Source organism: Saccopteryx leptura, chromosome 8, assembly GCF_036850995.1.
Source record: "Saccopteryx leptura isolate mSacLep1 chromosome 8, mSacLep1_pri_phased_curated, whole genome shotgun sequence".
In the NCBI taxonomy this organism is placed as follows: Eukaryota; Metazoa; Chordata; class Mammalia; order Chiroptera; family Emballonuridae; genus Saccopteryx; species Saccopteryx leptura.
The window spans coordinates 51,582,638-51,605,054 of NC_089510.1; the positions used below are offsets into that span (position 1 = coordinate 51,582,638).

The window sequence follows — 22,417 nt, forward strand, 5'->3', positions numbered from 1 at the left end:
TCTCCACGCGCGAATGCGCACTTCCTTCTTAGTCGATTGGGTAAGTACCGGGGCCCGTCCCAGACCTATCTGGCTAGCGTGAAAAGCAATGAAGATGTAAAAAATAAATGTATATATTTCCTTTTGCAAACCGTGTCACAGGAAAGGATTGCAGCCTTCGCTGGATAGCTAGGTCGGTTACTTAAGGGTTGAGGGTTTGATGCCCCGGTCAGGGCATATGTAAGAACAGATGGATGTTTCTGTTACTCTCTCCCTTCTCTAAAATCATTAATAAATTGGGGGGGGGGGGGGGCATTTTCCCATGCCCTTAGCCACAGGGTCAGGTCCAAATGCCCAAACTGCGCATTTCGAAGTGTAGTTAAGGTTGTCGACCTGCATAGACAGCGGTGACTGGTATAAGGTCCTGTTTCCTTCTACTTGTGTCGAGTTTGGTCGGTGTACAGCAAAGCTGCAAATACGCAACGGGAGCATAGCGACTTTCAGTTTGAAAGTTGTCCCTAAACATTTAGGCGAGGATAAAGAATTTTGTTAGGGGCCTTTAAAGGCCAGTGCCCAGAAACCATGACATGGTAGTGCCTGGTAAAAAAAAAAAAAAACAAAAAAAAAAAACGAGCAAACGTTGTATTAGTACTTCCTATGGTTTAAGCTTCCAAAGAAAATTAAGAAAAGTTCAGATCTACCTAGAAAGTTCAGTGCAAAGGACAAAGAAGTTGGTGGAATGTGGTAAAATGTGTAAAGGTCCTCGTGGTTAGGCTTTAGAGGACTTGCCCTCGTTTTAAGAAATGAGTACTGGCCATGAAAGTATTACATAAATGATATATGCTTTTCAGATGTTACTCTCTTTAAACAAAAATAGGTTTACCAAAATAATTAGTAGTTTCTCTAATACTCTAATTGCTCAATAAGGAAGTGCTCTGTTTTAAAAGGTTTTCTTGGTAGCTGGGCTTAAGAAGCAAATATCTGCCATGATTTCTGTGAGTCAATAACTAAAACATTTAGAATCATATAAGGGATAATTGAAAGTGTTGCCTTTATAAGACACAACAGCACAATTAGGTCACCTACTACTTTAGTTTGGAATTTAGACAGGAATTGCACAAATGCTTTAGTGCTGGTGCAAATTAATGAGATAAACACACTGAGGAGGTGCAGGGAATGGGAAGAGCATTTTAAAAATGGTTTGGAGCTTCCGTTTATACACATTATGACTCTCTTAGCCACCATAGACCTCCCCTCTGTAACATTATAGAGAGACAAAAGTTTTTCCGCAGTAATATATCTTAAAGTTCGATTCCGACTAAGCTCTGCCTCCTGCTCTACTTTCCTCTTCCTGTTAGCCTGGATTAGTGTGGTTTTTACTGGGAAGCTTAGAAACACTCAAAATTCTGCATCAATTGAAATTATTACCATTTTAATTCATTAAAAACAAATTTAAAAGCACTACAGAAAACAAAGTGTAGGCTTTGTTCAAAGAATTTAACTAAATCTGTATTTTTCCAATTACGCACTAAGAGAATCAAGAAAGAGGAAATTAGGCAAGATAAACAAATGACATGATGACTAGGATGGGGTGTTGGTACTGCAGTATAGTTATCCCACTAGAAATATCACAAGCTTGAGGGAAAAGGGGCACACAAGAATGTGTTGATAGCCTGACTAAGCGGTGGTGCATTGGATAGAGCATCAGACTGGGAACCAGAGGACCCAGGTTCAAAACCCCTAAGGGCTCACTCAGCTTGAGTGGAGGCTCACCAGCTTGAGCGTGGGGTCGCTGGCTTGAGCAAGGGGTCACTTGCTTTGCTGGAGCCTCCCGGTCAAAGCACATGTGAGAAAGCAATCAATAAACAACTAAGGAGCCGCAATGAAGAATTGATGCTTCTTATCTCCCTTCTTGTTTGTCTGTCCCTAAATGTCTCTCTCTCTGTCAAAAAAAAAAATGTGTTGACAGGGAAATCCAGAAAAATAAGTTTCTCAAATTTTCCCAGAATATATTAAAATCCATTTCTTGATGTCCGGAATTTTTTTGTTTACAAATAGCATCAGGAGTTCACATAAAAAAAATTGAAGCTGTAAATAGTTAAACCATTACTCATTAGTCATGTTCTGATACTAATATGTATTCCTAATGTTAGGTTAGGTAGTTAGACATGAGCCGGGACAGGCAGAGGAGGGGGAGGGATGATTTGCCCCGTTTTCCTGATATGCAGGATCAACCTCACCACACCCAGACTGATGGTCTCCAGTTCCCTGATACAGTATCAGCCACATAGCAATATATTGAGACAGATAAATGAGAAGCTGGAAAGAAAAACAAAAAAACAGGCATGGGAAAGTCTGGGAAGTAAAGCCCATAAATACCTAAATTCTGTAACTAATCGGACACTCGTTTTCACGAGTGAGTTGCCCGCTCAGGTCTCCTTGAATGTATTCCTGCACGGCAAATAAACCGTTGCTCTGCCTGCTATACTTTGTCTCTTGATTGAATTCTTTCTCTCAAGCAAGACAAGAACCAAGTTTTTGTTGCTTCACCAGGAACATCTTTTTGGTGCCATGACTCGGATCTCCCTGTTACTGGGAAGACCGGGCCTCCTCTCCGCCTTGGTTTGAAGCACTTGACAATCATGCTTTCTGTCCTTCTTGCACCTTTTCCTCTGGCCACGGGGTTGTCACACTGCAGATTGCCGCACCACTGTGGGCACAGAGTGAGCACTTAGGGGTCACTAGGGTGCCCGCCGCTAGAAGACTCCCATGACAGGATAAGCTGGTCATGGACTGGGGAAGAATGCTCTAGGCACCCCGCCAGCTGCAAGAAAATGTCCATGCAACCAGGCACACTGTGTAAACAGTCAAATCCCACTCCCGCAGCTTTTCCCAAGCCAGGAAATAGAGTGACGGAAAATGATCTCTCAGAGACATAACCCAGCCTCCTTGACAATTCCAGACTTTCTTGTGTTCAGCATGCCACAGTACTTTTTCAATGTTTGGTGTCATCTTCTTCTGCCCTGTCTCTCCTGTCCCCGTGTATCTTGCTGTTTGTTCCTCGGCTAAGTGATGTCATCCCAGGTATGCCTGCCCTTATTCCACTGTAAAAAGAAACACTGGTAGCCCTGGCCAGTTTGCTCAGCGGTAGAGTGTCAGCCCAATGGACTCAAGTCCCATATGTTCAATGCTTCATGGCTTTAAGAAACAGCCCAGACCTTGTAAGACCTGCAGACTAGATCCAGCTGTTTTAGCTGTAATCAGCCAACCACTCCAGGAACAACAGATCCCAAAGAAGATAGAGCCCCTGGTATAGCCAGGGGCTATGAATTAAAAAGGACGATCTATTTAATCCAAACTCTCAGCACCAGAACAGGCACCTCCACATCCTGGGACCTATCATAATGCTCCCTGCCCGGACCTTTCGAGACTGCCCACTCCAAGAAGAAAGCGGTCCTAGAGTCCTAATCAAAGGACCAGTTCCTTTTTCAATGCAGGATCTCCTTCAAATCAAAAACAAGCTAGGGAAGGTCTCAGATGACCCCAAGAAATTCATAACAGGGTTATTAAAGGTCTATTTAACCTTTGACCTAACTTGGAAGGATATTACTTTCCTCTTTAATACAACAAACCATAGCCAAGGCAGCCTTACAACAGTTTACATATCATCAATCAATGATATCCACAGGGTACTGCCACCATGTCCCAACAAGACCCAAAGTGGGATTACAACGCCCCAGACATCTAGACAAGACACTGTTAAAATTGCATACTCAAAGGTATGAGGGCTAGTAAGACTAAGCCCGTGAACTTGAATAAGTTAGCCACTATTGACCAAGGGCCAAATGAGAATCCCAACACCCTTTGCACAAAGGTTGTGGGAGGCCCTCCTGAAATATACAAATCTTGATCCCAAGTCGCTTGAAGGAGATCAAGATTTGTATATTTTAGGAAGGGCCGCCTGAAGGGGATATGATCATGAAGGATTGGCTTTTAACCGAGGCAGCCCCTGACATTTGAAGGAAACTCCAAAAATTAAGAATGGGGCCAGGGCCTGACCAGGCAGTGGCGCAGTGGATAGAGCGTCGGACTGGGATGCGGAGGACCCAGGTTCGAGACCTCGAGGTCACCAGCTTGAGCGTGTGCTCATCTGGCTTAAGCAAAAAGCTCACCAGCTTGGACTCAAGGTCGCTGGCTCGAGCAAGGGGTTACTCGGTCTGCTGAAGGCCCCCAGTCAAGGCACATATGAGAAAGCAATCAGTGAACAACTAAGGTGTCACCATGAAAAACTGATGATTGATGCTTCTCATCTCTCTCCGTTCCTGTCTGTCTGTCCCTAGCTATCCCTCTCTTTGACTCTCTCTCTCTCTCTGTCCCTGTAAAAAAAAAAAAAAAAAGAATGGGGCCAGGCACCGCCTTCCCTGACATGCTAAAGGCTGCCACCGCAGTCTTTTATAACCAAGACTAGGAGGAGGAGAGAATACGGGGTAAGGAAAAGTGCAAGGAGAAATGGCAGGCACAGCTCATAGCTGCTTTACAAGTCCACCTACCCCCAGGGAACCCTGAGCAGGCCCACCCTGGTAACTGCCACTGCTGTGGGCAGCTGGCCACTGGGCAGAGGATGCTCAGAGGGGAATGCCTCCCCAGAAGCCCTCCCATTGGAAGCGGCACTGTCTCGAGGGCCAGAGGGCTCCTGGGTCAGAATCTCATGCTGTGTTGGCCTTGAAGTGAGGGGGCCCTATGCTCCGGCCAGCTCCCAAACCAACTATCATCATTGAAGGGACATAGCCATGGGTAACCCTGGATGTGGCAGGGAGGATCAGAAATTTCCTTTTAGATAATGGGAACCGCCTACTCTGTACTAACCTCCTATTCCGGACAGCTCTCCAGGACTAGCCAGGTGACGGGAGTGAACGGGGTACCTACCCACCAAAAATTGACTCCACCTCTATGTCGTCTCTGGGGCCAGATTATATTCCCACATCAATTCCTAGTAATGGCAGAATACCCCACTCCCCTTTTGGGAAAGATATTTTAAGCAAATTAGGCATCCAAATAACTCCTCCTTGGCTCTGGGATTAATATCTCCCCTATTGGCTTTATGCCTCGAAGAGAATCCCAACACCTCCAAAGACGATATAAACCTTAAAGTAGACCCCAAGGTTTGGGCTTCTGGGATACCTGGGTGAGCTCGAACAGCTCGAATGAAATTTAAAGACCCCACCCGTTTCTCTATCCGCAGATAATGCCCCATTAAACCAAAACAAGAGACGGACTACATCCCTTAATCTGAAAATTCCTTCAGCATGGGTCTTTAACTCCCTGCCACTCACCTTGTAACACACCAATTTTGCCAATCAAAAACAAAAATGGGGAATATAGCCTAACCTGTGGTGGTGCAGTGGATAAAAGCGTCGACCTGGAAATGCTGAGGTTGCCGGTTCAAAACCCTGGGCTTGCCTGGTCAAGGCACATATGGGAATTGATGCTTCCTGCTCCTCCCCCCTTTCTCTCTCTCTCTTTCCTCGCTCTCTCTCCCTCTCCTCTCTAAAATGAATTAAAAAAATGGGGAATATATATTAGTTCTAGACTTTTGAGCCATAAACGAGGCTGCAATACCCATTCATCCCATGGTCCCCAATGCATACACAATTCTCGGGGAAATTCCCCCAGAGACACAATGGTTTTTGGTCTTGGACCTTAAGGATGCTTTCTTTTGCATTCTGTTAGACCCATCTTGCCAATTTTTATTTGCTTATGAATGAAGAGATGAACAAGGAATAAAACAACTTAACTGTACTGTACTGTCCCAAGACTTTTGGGACAGTCTCCACTTTTGGGCAGGCATTGGCAAGGGATCTAGAAAACCTATCTCTTGAGGAGGGGAATGGCCAGGTCATTCAATATGTCGATGATTTACTCATGTGCTCCTCCACCAAAAAGCTAGCCCTCCAGCATATTACTAATACTCTACATTTTCTTGCTAAATGGGGATACCAGGAAACTAAATAGAAGGCACAAGTATTACAGCAACAAGTAAATTATTTGGGACTCATTCTCACCCCTGGAGAACGAAGGTTATCCCAAGATAGAATGCAGGTCATACAACAGGTCCTGTTCCCACTATCTAGAAGCAGCTCTGAGGCTTCCTCAAGCTGACGGGATCTTATGGACCAGTTGTCCCCAAACTGCGGCCCCCTGAGGCCATTTATCCAGCCCCCACTGCACTTCTGGAAGGGGCACCTCTTTCATTGGTGGTCAGTGAGAGGACCACTGTATTTGGCAGCCCTCCAATGGTCTGAGGGACAGTGAACTGGCCCCCTGTGTAGACTGTGGATCCTAGGATACAGGAAAAAACCAAAACCTTCATACCAGGCTCTCAGATTCAAGCCTCAACAGAACCCTCTGCCTTGGGACAGGGAACAAGAACAAGCATTCACCCAACTAAAGACAGCTCTCTAATGTAGGCACCTGCTCTTGGGCTGCCAAACCCAGAGAAACCTTTCTGACTGTATGTAACTGAAAGACAAGGGGTAGCCTTAGGGGTTTTAACTCAAACTCTGGGGTCCACCCAACAGCCTATTGGATACCTCTGTAAAAACCTAGACCCAGTGGCACAGGGATGTCCCCACTGCCTTAGGGTTGTAGGGGGCAGCAACTCTGCCGGCCGAGGATGTACCCAAGATCCCTCTTGGACAAGGAATCATCCTTTACACTTCCCACCAAATAAACTCCCTCCGAGAGCACAAGGGGCCCCAGCGGCTTACTGACAACAGAATACTCAAGTACCAGGGTTAATGTTAGAAAACCCCAGGTTAGGACAGAACGTTGCTCCACTCTAAATCCGGCCACCTTAATGTCCCTTCCAGGGGACACGGAACCCCTCCACTCTTGCAGTGAAACCACTGATCAAACCTATGCTAGCATGAGAGATTTGAAGGACCAGCCACTGGACAATGTGGATGAGGTTTGGCTCATAGATGGGAGTAGCTTGTCAGGGATGGGGTCCACTACGCTGGGTATGCAATTGTCACATCTCAACAGGTCATTAAGGCCCGAGCCTTGCCTCCTGGAACTTCTGCCCAGTTAGCTGAATTAGTGGCCTTAACAAGGGCCCTTGAACTAGGGGAGGGGAAAAGAATATTTACACTGACTCTAAACATGCATTTCTAGTACTTCATGCTCATGCCCCTATCTCAGAGATTGAGAACCGCTGCCCTATCTGGAAAGAAAAGGGATATCTCACAGCCAGAGATACCCCTCTCAAGCATGGGCCTTGGATCCTGAAATTAACTCCAAGCTATTAACTTACCCAAGGAAATAGCTATACACTCACTGCAAGGGGCGTTAAAAAAGAGATGAAATAACCCAGGGAGATGTTTGCTGACATCTCTGCAAAAAAAGCAGCTTCTTCTCAAAATTTCCTTTTAAGGCCTTTAATTCCAACAGGCCCGGGGGAAACCCTCACTCTGTGGTATACCCAGGAGGAAATTAACTGGGTCAAACAACATGGATGTATCAAAAATACTGGGGACTGGTACCAGCAGGAAGATCTCACTCACCTTCCACAAACCCTATCATAAGTTATTAAAGGGCGGGGTTTGTGCTATAGCAGACACCTCTTGCTGCTTTTATATAAACACCACGGGTCAAACTGAAGAAAGAACCAAGAAAATTATAAAACATACTAATTGGTTACAAACCTACAGCCAACAGGGCATTGAAAATACTGTTTGAAATGCTATACAAAAAATGCTTCCCAAAATGACTTGGTTTCTTCTACTACTAGTTCCCTTAACATCAATTCTCCTCCCATTACTTTTTGGCCCATATATACTTGTCTCATTCATATTGTCTTTCAGAATTCAGGCAATCCAGGTTCAGATGATGCTCATAAAGAGATTTCAGTCCATTTCCTCAATGGAAGACTCCACCAGCCCCCTAGATCTTGCAGGAATCCAGTTGTGCCCTACCCGATCCTGTCCCGGTCAGTCAGCAAGAGGCTGGGACCCATCTGTCTATGCCCGCGGTTACAGAAGTCAGACCTTCGCCCAATTTCCCAAAAGCTTTTGGGTCCCACGCTCTTGAGGGGTGAATGTTAGGTAAGGTAGCTACTTAGACACGAGCCGGGACAGGTAGAGGAAGGGGAGGGATGAATTGCCCCCCTACGTTGCTGGTATGCAGGATCTACCTCACCACACCTACACTGGTGGTCTCCAGTTCCCTGATACAGTATCAGCCACATAGCAATATAACAAGACAGATAAATGAGAAGCTGGACAGAAAAACACCACCACCACAATGGGCATGGGAAAGTCCAGCAAGTAAAACCCATAAATACCTAAATTCTGTAACTAATCGGAGTACTCATTCTCACGAGTTGCCCACTCAGGTCTCCGAGTATATTCCTGCATGGCCAATAAACCCTTGCTCTGCCTGCTATACTTTGTCTCTTGATTGAATTCTTTCTCTCAAGCAAGACCAGAATCAAGGTTTCATCACTTCACCAGGAACACTAATAATGTAGTAGTCCTTGTGAATTAGGACTAAGAATTTCAATTACTTCCTTAGGGTCAGGGAAGCACCAGAAACTGTGGAGTGTGTAAGGGCAGGGAATACCGATACAGGAATCATATGGTAGAAGTGACGGGAACCGTAATGATAGATGTGCTTTGGGGCTCTCAAGCAAAGTTCCTTAGATGGTCCCATTTTAAAGTTTCTATTTTTGCTGGCTTTAATCACTACCAAACAGATGATTTGGAAGTTTCCCACCTTGTGGAAGAAATCAACTCATTTTCTTTAAATTCCCCATAAAAGTTTTAAAACTGAAAGGTTTATTCTCCTTGCCCCTCAGAAAAACTTTACAAATATTCTAAATATAAATGTTGCCACAAATGCGTTCTTGTGTGTGTGTGTGTTACACCAAATCATGGCCTGGGAGTGATTCCTACATTAAGGGCCATCTTGACTGACTTGCTCTGTAGTAACTCCGATTACCAAAACCAGTCCTCAGAAATGAAGCTTAGTAGAACTGTGTACATACCCAGTTGCTTAACACCACCAGCAACTGAAACATGAGAATCTGGTTGGGTTATATACGGAGTGGCCATGTAACTTATCTAAACTGAAACTTTCCTGAAGTGAAAAGAGAGAAAATACTTAAAGTTAATTTATCTAAAAACCGGGACTACCCCAAGCAAACCAGTACAGCCACTGCCGACTTCTCAAGAGGACTCTCCTCATAATCACAACTTGGAAAGTTCTATCCTCTTTGTATGGTGTTTTATCCCCAGCCTGAGGCGTGCTCTCAAACCTGGCACTGTTCTCTCCCCCCACTGGGGGCTTCTGGGTTTCTGTCTTCTCCTTCCCCATCGCTCTAAATGATGCTGGGCCCAAGTTGTTCAGATGAGCAAGTGATCCACATTGTGGACATCTGCTGCCCTCCACTGCCTTCCTCAGCTTAAGTGGGTATAAAAAAAGAACTTTTTTTTTTTTTTTTAATGGGGTGACATCAATAAATCAGGATACATATATTCAAAGATAACAAGTCCAGGTTATCTTGTCGTTCAATTATGTTGCATACCCACCACCCAAAGTCAGATTGTCCTCTGTCACCTTCTATCTTGTTTTCTTTGTGCCCCTCCCCACCCCCTATCCCTCTCCCATTCCCCCCTCCCCCCCGTAACCACCACACTCTTATCAATGTCTCTTAGTTTCACTATTATGTCCCACCTACGTATGGAATAATACAGTTCCTGTTTTTTTCTGATTTACTTATTTCGCTTCGTATCATGTTATCAAGATCCCACCATTTTGCTGTAAATGTTCCGATGTCATCATTTCTTATGGCTGAGTAGTATTCCATAGTGTATATGTGCCACATCTTCTTTATCCAGTCATCTATTGATGGGCTTTTTGGTTGTTTCCATGTCCTGGCCACTGTGAACAATGCTGCAATAAACATGGGGCTGCATGTGTCTTTACGTATCAATGTTTCTGAGTTTTGGGGATATATACCCAGTAGAGGGATTGCTGGGTCATAAGGTAGTTCTATTTTCAGTTTTTTTGAGGAACCACCATACTTTCTTCCATAATGGTTGTACTACTTTACATTCCCACCAACAGTGTATGAGGGTTCCTTTTTCTCCACAGCCTCTCCAACATTTGCTATTACCTGACTTGCTAATAACAGCTAATCGAACAGGTGTGAGGTGGTATCTCATTGCCGTTTTGATTTGCATTTCTCTAATAGCTAAAGAAGATGAGCATCTTTTCATATATCTGTTGGCCATTTGTATTTCTTCCTGGGAGAAGTGTCTATTCATATCCTCTTCCCATTTTTTTATTGGATTGTTTGTTTGTTTGTTGTTGAGAAAAAAAGAACTTTTAAAGAGTAATTTTATTCTTTGCAAAACATTCAAGATCACAGAAATGACCATTTATTGACTTTTTTTTCTAAAACAGTAAGACTTTTTCAAAATGATAAGTGAAATAGGGGCAACAGTCATCTAAGCTGGCTACAATAAACGTGTAAACCCAACAATGTTGTACTACAGATGACAGTGTAGTCTGTGGGAACTAAGGCTATGTTTTGCTTTAAAGAAAAAAATACCTGGTAAGTGGAATCTCTCAAAACTGATAGAAAAGCAATCAAGGATTGGAAAAATACACTATCTTTCTGTTTCTACTGATCTGTCATTTAAGTTGGAGGCATGGATTGAGAAAATTGTTCTTATGCAACAATACATATATGTAAAAATAAAAAATCACTACTTAATAGCCTAAGGCAGGCGTCCCCAAACTGCGGCCCCCTGAGGCCATTTATCCAGCCCCCCCCCCGCACTTCCAGAAGGGGCACCTTTTTCATTGGTGGTCAGTGAGAGGAGCACTGTATGTGGCGGCCCTCCAATGGTCTGAGGGACAGTGAACTGGCCCCCTGTGTAAAAAGTTTGGGGACCCCTGGCCTAAGGCAACCACCAACTTCCACATCAATTGGATATAATTGGCCAAAAGTTTTTAACTTTAGAATATGTCAGAAGAGACTGCTGAGCTATATTTAGTATATATAAACACATTAATTATATATTAGCTATTCTGTAAAATACATCCATTAGCTTGTCTCAGAAGGCATAGGTTTTTATATAACAAACCTCTGCTATGACAATGTCTGCTTTCATAAATGTCAAGTCAGATTATGCCTCCTGAAAGGTTACTACATATAAAAAACATTTTAAGACAACAGCTTTAAGAGGTTGTTGGGGAGGGAAGAGGCAAGAAGAGAGACAAATAAAAGGTGACAGAAAATGATTCAACTTTGGGTGATGGACACTCAACATAATCAACAGTTCCAATACTATAGAGATGTTCACCTGAAACCTACATACTCTTACTGATCAATGTCACCCCATTAATTTTCTAAATAAAAAATTTTAAAAACACTTAAAAAAAATTGTCAATCCTGACTTTTAACAGCAGCATAAAGGAATTCCTTTGAATTTTTTTTTGTAACCAAATATTCTTTACTCATATGACATAGATGAATATTCCTTCAGTCATTTATTATTTATTGAAGGCCTATGAGGTGCAAGGCACTCACCCATGGCCTGACATTCAAGTACAAAGAATTTGAGCCATTCCAAATCAAAGTGTAAGAACACTTTGAAAAAGGACAGAGTGGTCAAAATGATGAGGTAAGCAGAACATACTCAGCAACACCCATTATCAGGTTATCTTTGTGACACTCCTCAGGATGATACTTCTTTAGGAAGTCAGCTATGTTCAATTTACATCCATGGATGGCACTGCTTTTTAAGGAAGGATTCTTCACCCCAAAGCCTTTCATTCTGCCAATACCTTCTACGTGAAGTCTGTTGGATGGAAACATGCTTCTGAATTTAGCCCTTTTGCTACTAACCTCAAAATCAATTATTTGCATATTATTTTTAAATTTCTGTTTTGTCAAGTCATATACAATTTTGGCATCACAAAAGAGGAAAGATGTTTTGGGCTGAGAGAGCCTACACACCAGAATTTGCAATCTTAAAACAACTTATTCCTGATTTAGTCAATTTAAGTGTGCTGCTGATGATGAGGAAGATTCCGAAATCATGGTCCAAGAAAAGCTGGCCCAGTTGTGTCTTGTTCTGGGACTCCCTGGCACAGAACACCACCATGACTGTTGCTTTTGACATAAAGCCTGCAGGACTTCCCTATCTTTCCATAGACAGTATCTAATGGTTGTAACCTTGGGCAAAGCAAATTCAGTCCTAAGTCTTGACTGTAATCATAACATAGTAACAATTATCCACCTCAAAGAGCAGCAGGAGGATTCAATAAGAACAAGTGAAAACACTTAGAGCACAACAGAGGCTCAAATAAAGACCTACAGAACACACTGGGACCTGTCTCCCATCAGTTGAAAACAAAATGGAACTTCATCTACCCTAAATGCTTCCTTTTTACCCCAAACTTCCAGATACCTTTATGTCCTGGAGTGATTTCCATGTTTCACTTTATCACACATTATTCTGATGCCCTGGTATTCATTACCTATCCTTTTCTGACACTAAAACGTATTATATTTTCCGTGTTGGACTAGACTTGCTGTACCAGTTAGTGCCACATCTGGCATTCAATTACTTTTATTATATTATATAACTTTTGATAAGAAAAGTTAGCCCAAAATATTTCCTAACTGGGTCGATACTCTGCTCATCTCACAATAAAATGGTTCTGTTAACTTCAGATGGCAAAGAATTCAGATTTGAAACTAGTATGTTTAGGTACACCTTTCTGCAAATGAGCAAATTTTGGAATGTAGGAGGTAGCATATAGCTTATAATTATGAAAAGCAAACAATGCTTTCTAAAAGTGTATCTTTTCTTTACTGAACAATATCCTTAGACATAATTTTCTAATGCATACACAGGGTGTGGCAAAGTAGGTTTACAGTTATTCATATGGAAAATAAATAATACAAGACATACAACTGTAAACCTACTTGGGCTCCACCCTGTAGGAAAAGCCCCACGCTCTCACAACAGCCATGACTTACCTATTAATATAAAAATGTTCACAAAACTTATCAGCAAGAAAGAAAAGTCTTTCAACCCAAGGTAAACCCTTTCACATTGCAACCCCAAATTGGGGAATTAAATAACTATAATGTTTATTTAGCACTAGAGAAGTAAATTCTAAGTTGCCAGTGGGTAGCCATGTACAATAGAGGACTTAGATGGCAAAGTTTGATATATAAAATATACATATTTTTTCCTTAAGCAATATCAGAAACAATCTGGATTAATTCAGATTTATTACGGGATAACTGTCAATGTTTATGTCTATGACAATAATGATTAAAATGACCCAAAGCCCATAAGTTCTATCTGGCAGATGGAAGAGATAATCCTAGGGCAACAGTTTTCAAAAACAGTACAGCTGACAAAGGTAAATTAAAAAGGACCTAATTACTTAATGAGAAGAATATGAATTAATGTGCTCCACGGAAAACTCTTGTCTCCTAAATCTCACCATGCTTGATGTCTTATAGCAGTTATTTCCCGACCTAATCGTATCTCCCTGCTGGTCCTTCAGATATGAGGTGTGCCTTTCCTCTCAAATCCTCTCGATGCTTTTCCTTCCCTACTGAAGTTCTCAATACAAAGACTGTCCTTTGAAAGTTTGGAGGAGAAAATAAATGGGGGTAGGGGGAATCAAACAATGTCCCCCTTCATCAGTGTAAAAAACTGCAGAAGAGTTTTCCTGTGTTGAAATTAACATACTTTTGCAATGAGTAACAGCTTAGTGATAGGATATATTCAATAAATTCAAAGTAAATTGACACAATCTGCCAGGCAGACAAAAAAAATAGGACTTATAGTTATCTTTTGAAATTAATTTCTATTACCGAAAAAGGCTGCTTTCTCAGTTCCAACAGTTACGCTGGGATTTAACTCTTAGTCAATTCCAATTTTCATATTAAAAAATTCCAAAAAAATTTAGCTCATTATCTCATGGCTCATGAACTTCTAGGACAAGAGCAAGACAAATGCATTCCCATGCTTTGAACAGAAAATAGACCACATTAGTTGAGTGGACTTTGTTTTAATTCATTGAGACGCCTGCAACTGCTAGCAAAAATTTCCAATGAATGCTCTTCTAACTTGGAGAAACAACTTTGTGTGCTTTGTATTTTTTCCAAATTGGTTTATCAACATGAACTGAAAAAATTTTAAATTATCCAATAAAAGGTACATAATTTAAAACATCCTAGAGAAATTATGTTACAAGTAATTTACCATTAAAAAAAACTCAGCCACAAAAAAGTCAAAGCTAAAAAACAAGATTTTTACTATAAATCAGTGCTTCTATTACTTTTGTGAAAGAAATTGTATTTTAATGTGATGTAAAGGCAACACTGAAAGTTTTTCTTTAAATTAACCACCTAACTTGTCCCTAAAATTACAGAGTCAAAGTTTTTTACAGGTCAAGTGCAGTAAACTACAACATTCTTTTAGCACAAAGCAGCACTAGAAAAAGTACAGTTATAAACGAGAGCTGACTACTCTTGCAGGGGCTGCTCCATCCGTGACAAACATCAGACCGTATCCCACCCAAGCACAGACACAAGGCTAGATGTGAACACTGCGTCACAGGCTTGGCTGAAATGTCCTTTGCCTTTGTATCTTTCTACTGTAAATGAAGTGGAGTTCTAAAAAGTTTAAGTCAGGTCACATAAGTTGACTGCTTAAATGACAACATGATGAGGTATGAAAGCTCTCAATACCCTTAATGTTCAGCAGGATCTACCAGAGATATATAAGAGCTTGTCAGGGGAACTTCCAAATAGTTACACTTTGGGGTTATAATGAATTCTAGAAGAGGACAAGATTAAAGAGGATTAAAAGGGTATTCTTTAAAACAAAAGTGAGCAACTTTTCCTTCAGAATTCATTTTGTATAGCACATCGACAAATATAAAATCTCTGACAGTGTGTCCCAACACTGAGTCAAGATGGCCAACTAGCACCAAGAAGTCATATGTTCAGTTGCAGTTCTCTTGGCAATTAAGCTTATATTTTCATTCCAGTCCAAGCACAAATGTAGATCACCGAAGACAGTACTGGAAGCGCCATTTGCAGGTACAGACTGCAGTCATCATTGAATAAACTAGAAGGTAGAAGCTGTTTTTATTTCATCATGGTGGGAGGGCAACTCGACTGGGCAATACTAACTAGTAGGAGGTGAAATGACTAGGGAACAATGAGGTTATAAGAAAAAAAAATAATTGCCCTTATTTGGGTTAAACAGGTCATGTTGAGAAGACAATTATTTGTTTAAGATAAGAATGCTACATTAACGGGATGATATATGCAGCATGGATACATTAGAATCAAGCTGCACCCAATTAAAAAAATCCCTAAGTAACCTTGAAAAGTATAAGTTACCTGCCAGTCACAGAGGGGAAAAGCACCTAGGGTGAACTCCAATTTAATGAGGACCTTTATCAGGATCACTAAGCCTGAAACATTTGTTTAAATGCAGAAACACAGCCTCTAGTCACACTGGTTAAGTTTGGGAAGATTGGAGGGTTGTTTTTTTTTATACTTCTTTATTGAATTACAGAATATGGTTTAGATTACTAAGGATTCTAAATCAATCATCAACCAATATTAGAATTGAACCACTTCCAAATTCTAAGACACATAAGACCAAAGAGAAGCAATAGCCATACAAATTAATATGTGTCCCTCTCCTTTCTGCGCTAAGGAAATCTTCAAACCAGTATCACATTTGAGAATCAAAGTGTTAATTCTTCAGCATTCCTGACAACTATAAAGCACATTCACTGAAGGCTGAAGGTGAGAGAGCAGATGGTTTAACTTTTATATCTGTGAAGAATGGCGCCACCAGAGGAAAGAAAACCATCTATTCTCAGTAAGGATTAATGCAAATTTGGCTACAAAAAGCCACCAGGTAATCCAAGGGTTCACTGTGGAAGAACTCATGAAAAGTACTCTGAAGTATACACAACATATCTAAACATCTCCCTTGTTGCAAGTAGTTGTATGAAATTCAATACAGTTTTAGTCTCATCTTTTAAATGTCCATTTTCCCACTTAAAAGGGAATGAGGAGGAGTCCTCTATTTTCCCCGACCAAAAAAAAAAAAAAAAAAAGAGAGAGCCACATTAATATGTGTATATTCCCATGACTCTTATAATATAGCAGTACGGATCTCCAAAGCCTAGGGATTTTCCTTAAGAGAGTGGGCCATTCTGGTTACCCTTTTCTTAGAAGGGTTTTCCACCACAGAGAGCCAGAGGTTTTCCAGATGTGTGTAAGAGAGCAGGTGCGCAAGGCAAGCAAATGAGCGCAAACAGTATTATGGAAAACATTTGAGAAGTTAGCTCCATGAGGACTGTGGGCTCCACAAAAGGACTTGACAGGGTAGCCTGGTCTGACACAGGAACACGAAAGCAGTGCATCACTTCACAGCTGGAAACCTTCCATGGGAGCCTCACACTGCTGGAAGATGTACTGCTGCTGGCTAAGGTCAACCTGGGGTGCAATGCTGCTGTCCTCGTCCTCGGTACCGAAGTAATGCTCAATAAGATCAAAGGCTTTCTGGTAGATCTCCTGGTTTTCATGACTCTGTAAGAACTCAATTTTATCCAGACCTAGAATGAAGAGTAAAGAAACTCTGTTATTTGTCTGTAAGCAATTCCAATGCAGTGATGTTCTGTCACATCTCCTTCCTTGAGGTAAAGGAAGACTCTCTTCTTATATCTTACATGTATTTAGTAATAGCACAGAAAGTACTGCTGGGGATTATATCTGAACGCTTGTATTAAAAACTGACATCTTAAACCCATACACAGCAACAGCCAGTTCCCAGAAGCAGCAATTTCCAGAACAGACACTATCCAGTAGCAGAAGAGTTCCTACTGCACTACACTTATGGCCTGGTTCCATCCACCTAGGCTCTGAGCTATCCAATATAATTTCAACAAATGTGCAATACCCTTAAATCAGTCAGAATTAGTTTCTATTGACTAAATTTAGAAGTTGGACTAGAACAATTAGCCAACACATTCCTTTTGTTAATAAAGTTCAAGCCCATCTGAACTAGACTTTCTTTTACTTGCAGCCATCAGCAGTCTAACAGCTACAGAAACACCAGAAATAAATATTAACATTGCTCAAAGGAAAAAATAAATATTCATATATATCCATATTAAAATATGTATATAAATAAAAAAGTAACATTTATATTTGTGGAGAAAGATCTCTGGATAAACAACATTTTTCTTTTTTATACATTTCACAAAATCTCTTACACTAAGCAGGTACAGCTTTTTATTTATTTATTTTTTTTACAAGGACAGAGAGAGAGTCAGAGAGAGGGATAGATAGGGACAGACAGGAACAGAGAGAGATGAGAAGCATCAATCATTAGTTTTTCGTTGCAACACCTTAGTTGTTCATAGATTGCTTTCTCATATGTGCCTTGACCATGGGCCTTCAGCAGACTGAGTAAACCCTTGCTCGAGCCAGCGACCTTGGGTCTAAGCTGGTGAGCTTTGCTCAAACCAGATGAGCCCACGCTCAAGCTGGTGACCTCAGGGTCTCGAACCTGGGTCCTCCGCATCCCAGTCCGACACTCTATCCACTGCACCACTGCCTGGTCAGGCCAGGTGCAGCTTTTATAATCAGATTCTTAAAAAATAATTAAAATCATTTTGGAAAATAACTCCATATTAACTGATTAATTTGAAAAATGAATATATTCCAATAACCCCTAATTCCAATCTCAGGAATAAACAAACCACAGAACAGTATTTTTAACCCTGGCTATGCATTAAAATCACTTTGAAAACTTAAAAGGCTAATTATTAAAAAACAAGACTGATATTAGAAGAATGAGGAAACCAAGTGACTCTAAGATGAAACTCTTAGAAACCTTTAAAGTCAGGACCTCTTTAGGAATACAGGAGCTGGGGGTGTGATGCAAAACTAGAACCCTCAGTCTTGCGAGAGGAAAGGAGTCAGGCATCATCCACAGTAGTTATGAATATTCCTGGGGCTCAGATGGACTAGTGAGACTGCAAAGTGCCCACAAGGAAAGGCAGTCAGGGAACTGGGACGATCCTAAGAGCCCAGGGTAAAACTGGCTAACATTATCATTCATAAGAACAATTTTTTTATATTTGTTTGCTAATGACAGATGTGGACAGGCCAGAAGAGCAAAGAGAAAAAAATAATAATTTCAGGACTTCCAATTAATCCTCTTATCTTACCATAAGCTTCTTCAATCAAAGCACAGTAAGGGTTAATGCCAGTGCCGTTTCTTTTGGCTTCTTGTTCTCCAAGCCTCAGGATATTTTCCAGGCCGTTTAGGGCAACCTGTACAATCTTAGAGTCCATGACTGTGAGGAGATCACAGAGGGGCTTGATACAACCCAGTTCTACGAGGTACCTAAATTAATAGAAAGAATAACTTAGTCAAGCAAAGCTTTTAATTCACTACAACTTAAGTTGGTGAAAAGATCATTTAACCTGACTACAGAGATAAAAACAGACATCCAATTAACCATACAAGCTATACCTTATCGCACAAAAAGCTACAGATAAATGAAACAAAACAAGTTCTCTGACAGTTCTATCCTTTTTTCCTTCCACAATTACTAGACTCTAAAAATTCAGAATTCTTTCTTTGAATAAAATAGAATAATTTTGATTAATTTCATCTTTGTTTCCATAGGTAACCTCACCTCTGAAACATGACACACCTGGAGCGGAAGCCAATACAACAGGCCCTACAGGCCATTCTATTTTATACAAAAAACTCTTAAAAAATTAAAGATAAGAGTCCCTGGCCAGTTGGTTCAGTGGCAGAGCATTGGCCTGACGTGTGGATATCCTGGGTTTGATTCCCGGTCAGGGCACACAGGAGAAGCACCCATTTGCTTCTCCACCCCTCCCCTTCTCGCTTCTCTCTCTCTCTCTCTCTCTCTCTTTTTCCTCACTCCTGCAGCCATGGCTTGATAGGAGCGAATTGATCCTGGGCGCTGAGGATGGCTCTATGGCCTCTGCCTCAGGTGCTAAAAAAAAAAAAAAAAAAAGGCTCCAGTTGCAATGAAGCAAGAGCGCCAGATGGGCAGAGCATCACCCCATGAGTTTGCAAGTGGATCCTGGTCGGGGCACGTGCAGGAGTCTGTCTCTGTCTCCCCTCCTCTCACTATTAAAAAAAAAAAAATTAGAGAAATCAACTCAATGTAAAAATGGGCAGCCCTGGCTGGTTGGCTCAGTGGTAGAGTGTCGGCCTGGTGTGCAGGAGTCCCGGGTTTGATTCCTGGCCAGGGCACACAGGAGAAGCGCCCATCTGCTTCTCCACCCCTCCCCCTCTCCTTCCTCTGTCTCTCTCTTCCCCTCCCGCAGCCAAGGCTCCAATGGAGCAAAGTTGGCCCAGGCGCTGAGGATGGCTCTATGGCCTCTGCCTCAGGTGCTAGAATGGCTCTGGTTGCAACAGAGCGACGCACCAGATGGGCAGAGCATCGCCTACTGGTGGGCATGCCGGGTGGATCCCGGTCGGGCGCATGCAAGAGTCTGACTGCATCCCTGTTTCCAACTTCAGAAAATACAAAAAAATAAATAAATAAAAATAAAAAATAAATAAAATGGGCAAATGATCTAAACATAAACCTCACCAAAGATATACAAATGGCAAATAAGCATATAAACAGATGGTCAACATACTATATGTCATTAAGAGATTGCAAATTAAAACGACACTACATACCTACTAAAATGGCTAAAACCCAAAACACTGACAATACTAGATCCTGGCAAGGATATGGAGCTTGCCAGGATAACTGAGACAAAAACTTACGTCCACACAAATACTTATACACCAATATTTACAGCAGTTTTCTACATAACTGCCGAAAACTGGAAGCACCAAGATGTTCTTCAATAGATAATGGATAAAATAAATGGCAGTACATTCAGACAATGGAATATTATTTAGCAATAAAAAGAAATGAGCAATCAAGCCATGAAACGACACGAACTAACCTTAAGTGCATATTACTAAGTGAAAGAAACCAGTCTATTTGGACTCTTACACTATAGGGAAAAGGCAAAATTTTTGAAAAGACAACAGAAAGAATAGTGGCTGCCAGAGATTTGAGGGATGGGAGTAAGGAAGTAGATGAACAGGTGAAGCAGAGGGCAGTGGAACTCTTCTGTATGATACTACAGTGGTGGAAACAGGCATCACGTAGTCATCAAAATCTGTGGAATTGTACAATACAAAGAGTGATCCTTTTTTTTATTTTTTTTTTACAGAGACGGAGATAGAGTCAGAGAGAGGGATAGATAGGGACAGACAGGAATGGAGAGAGATGAGAAGCATCAATCATTAGTTTTTCATTACAACACCTTAGTTGTTCATTGATTGCTCTCTCGTATGTGCCCTGACGGGGGCGGGGGGGGGGGGGGGGCTTCAGCAGACCGAGTAACCCCTTGCTCAAGCCAGTGACCTTGGGTCTAAGCTGGTGAGCTTTGCTCAAACCAGATGAGCCCACGCTTAAGCTGGTGACCTCGGGGTCTCGAACCTGGGTCCTCAGGATCCCAGTCCAACGCTCTATCCATTGTGCCACCGCTTAGGCACAAAGAGTGATCCTTAATATAAACTATGAACTTTAATGTTATCAGTATTGGTTCATAAGCTCTAAAAAATGTGACCACTCTATATAGATGTTAATAATAGATGAAATTGTGCAGGTGGGAGAGGTATCCAGAAATTCTACTCTGTACTATCATCTCACTTTTTCTATAAATCTAAAAAGGTTATTAAAAAGTCTTAATTTTTTAAAAAAGCAGTTTTATGTTTTATTGCCATTTTTATTTTACTCAGGAGTGAATTTAATAGCATTATGCCTAATTTTATTTAAATATTTCCGGACAATTAAGACTACACGTCCTATGAACAGAGTGTCCGTTATCTAGCCTTAAAGCCAGCACTGATCATTTTCCCTTCCTTTATACCAAGGTTTTAGTCAACCTTTCCTTAAACATACATATATAATTCTCATTTTCATTAAAAAATAAAAATCAAGCCTGTTTTATAGCTACCAATATGTTAGTTGTTGCAGGTTTGGAGAACATACAAAAGCATTCAGCCTGACCAGGCAGTGGCGCAGTGGATAGAGTGTCGGACTGGGATGCAGAAGACCCAGGTTCGAGACCCCGAGGTCGCCAGCTTGAGCGCGGGCTCATCTGATTTGAGCAAAAGCCCACCAGCTTGAACCCAAGGTCACTGGCTCCAGCAAGGGGTTACTCGGTTTGCTGAAGGCCCGCGGTCAAGGCACATATGAGAAAGCAATCAATGAACAACTAAGGTGTTGCAACGCGCAATGAAAAAACTAATGATTGATGCTTCTCATCTCTCTTCGTTCCTGTCTGTCCCTGTCTATCCCTCTCTCTCACTCTCTGTCTCTGTAAAAAATAAATTAATTAATTAAAAAAAAAGCATTCCGAAAAATAAAAAGTACCTAGAGATAACCACCACTATTACCTTCCAGCTGTGCTGCTTACAAGCATACGACTTGGGGCAAATTATTTGATCTCTCTGTACCTCCGTTTCCTCAACTATAAAAGTCTGGGAACCACAGATTAATTAATGTCTGTCACAAAACTCCAGCAAAATTTTAAGAGTAGCTGATTAAACAGATGACGTGCATGTCTACACTTCAACTTCACTGGCCTATAGAGGTGAGTCTATTTAACACAAACTGGTATTTCAGAGACTCATTCACAATCTCCAAATTGTCCTCAAACTTGATCCTGGCCTGCTCTTCTTTCCAATAAAAATCCTGGCTGACCTCTAATACTTATATTGCCTTTAACTCATTTATGCCTCACGTCCCATTATTGAAACGGTAGTGATGTGGGAGTTATTTATATCCTACTGCTCAACGTCATTACTGAGGTCTGATTTTTCTCACACGTCTGTTCCTGAGGATACATGTTCTCACGTGGTGCACAGTCACTACTGTAGATAGTGGCGTGCTGGGAGCTTGTTAAAAATTGATGTAAATTTTTGGAAAAATTTTGATGGACTGAATTTTAAAAATTTCAACCTCCGGCATAAATGGGTTAAAAAGTAGTTTTGTAACATTGGTGTTTTATTATAAAAACCAGTGTAATGAAAACTTGATTGAGAATTTAAAACAAATTTTAAGGTTGCTACTAAGCTTCTAGAACTTGTATATGATTAAATGAATAACTTAGAAATGAACTATATAATTATTAACTAAAATGTTCTTATTAAAAAGCTCTATCCAAAAAATATGCTAGTAAGTAAATCTAGAGCTCTGAAGAGGTGAGATTTGCAAAATATAGAATCAGTACTTTGTATTCTAGCATTATTCATTT

At 41.2% G+C, this 22,417-nt stretch overlaps 1 protein-coding gene across 2 annotated transcripts in view; it reads right to left on the reverse strand.

The window, feature by feature from the left end:
- Positions 1-11,793: 11,793 nt before the first annotated feature.
- KPNA1 (karyopherin subunit alpha 1) overlaps positions 11,794-22,417 on the reverse strand; it is an 82,215-nt gene continuing 71,591 nt past the window's right edge. For both annotated transcript variants that reach the window (XM_066347826.1, XM_066347825.1), the window contains exons 13-14: positions 18,277-18,455; positions 11,794-16,656 (exon numbers count right to left, since the gene is read on the reverse strand). In XM_066347826.1, coding sequence (XP_066203923.1) covers positions 16,469-16,656; positions 18,277-18,455 — 367 coding nt within the window. In that variant the 3' untranslated portion in view covers positions 11,794-16,468. The remainder of the gene's footprint in view (positions 16,657-18,276; positions 18,456-22,417) is intronic.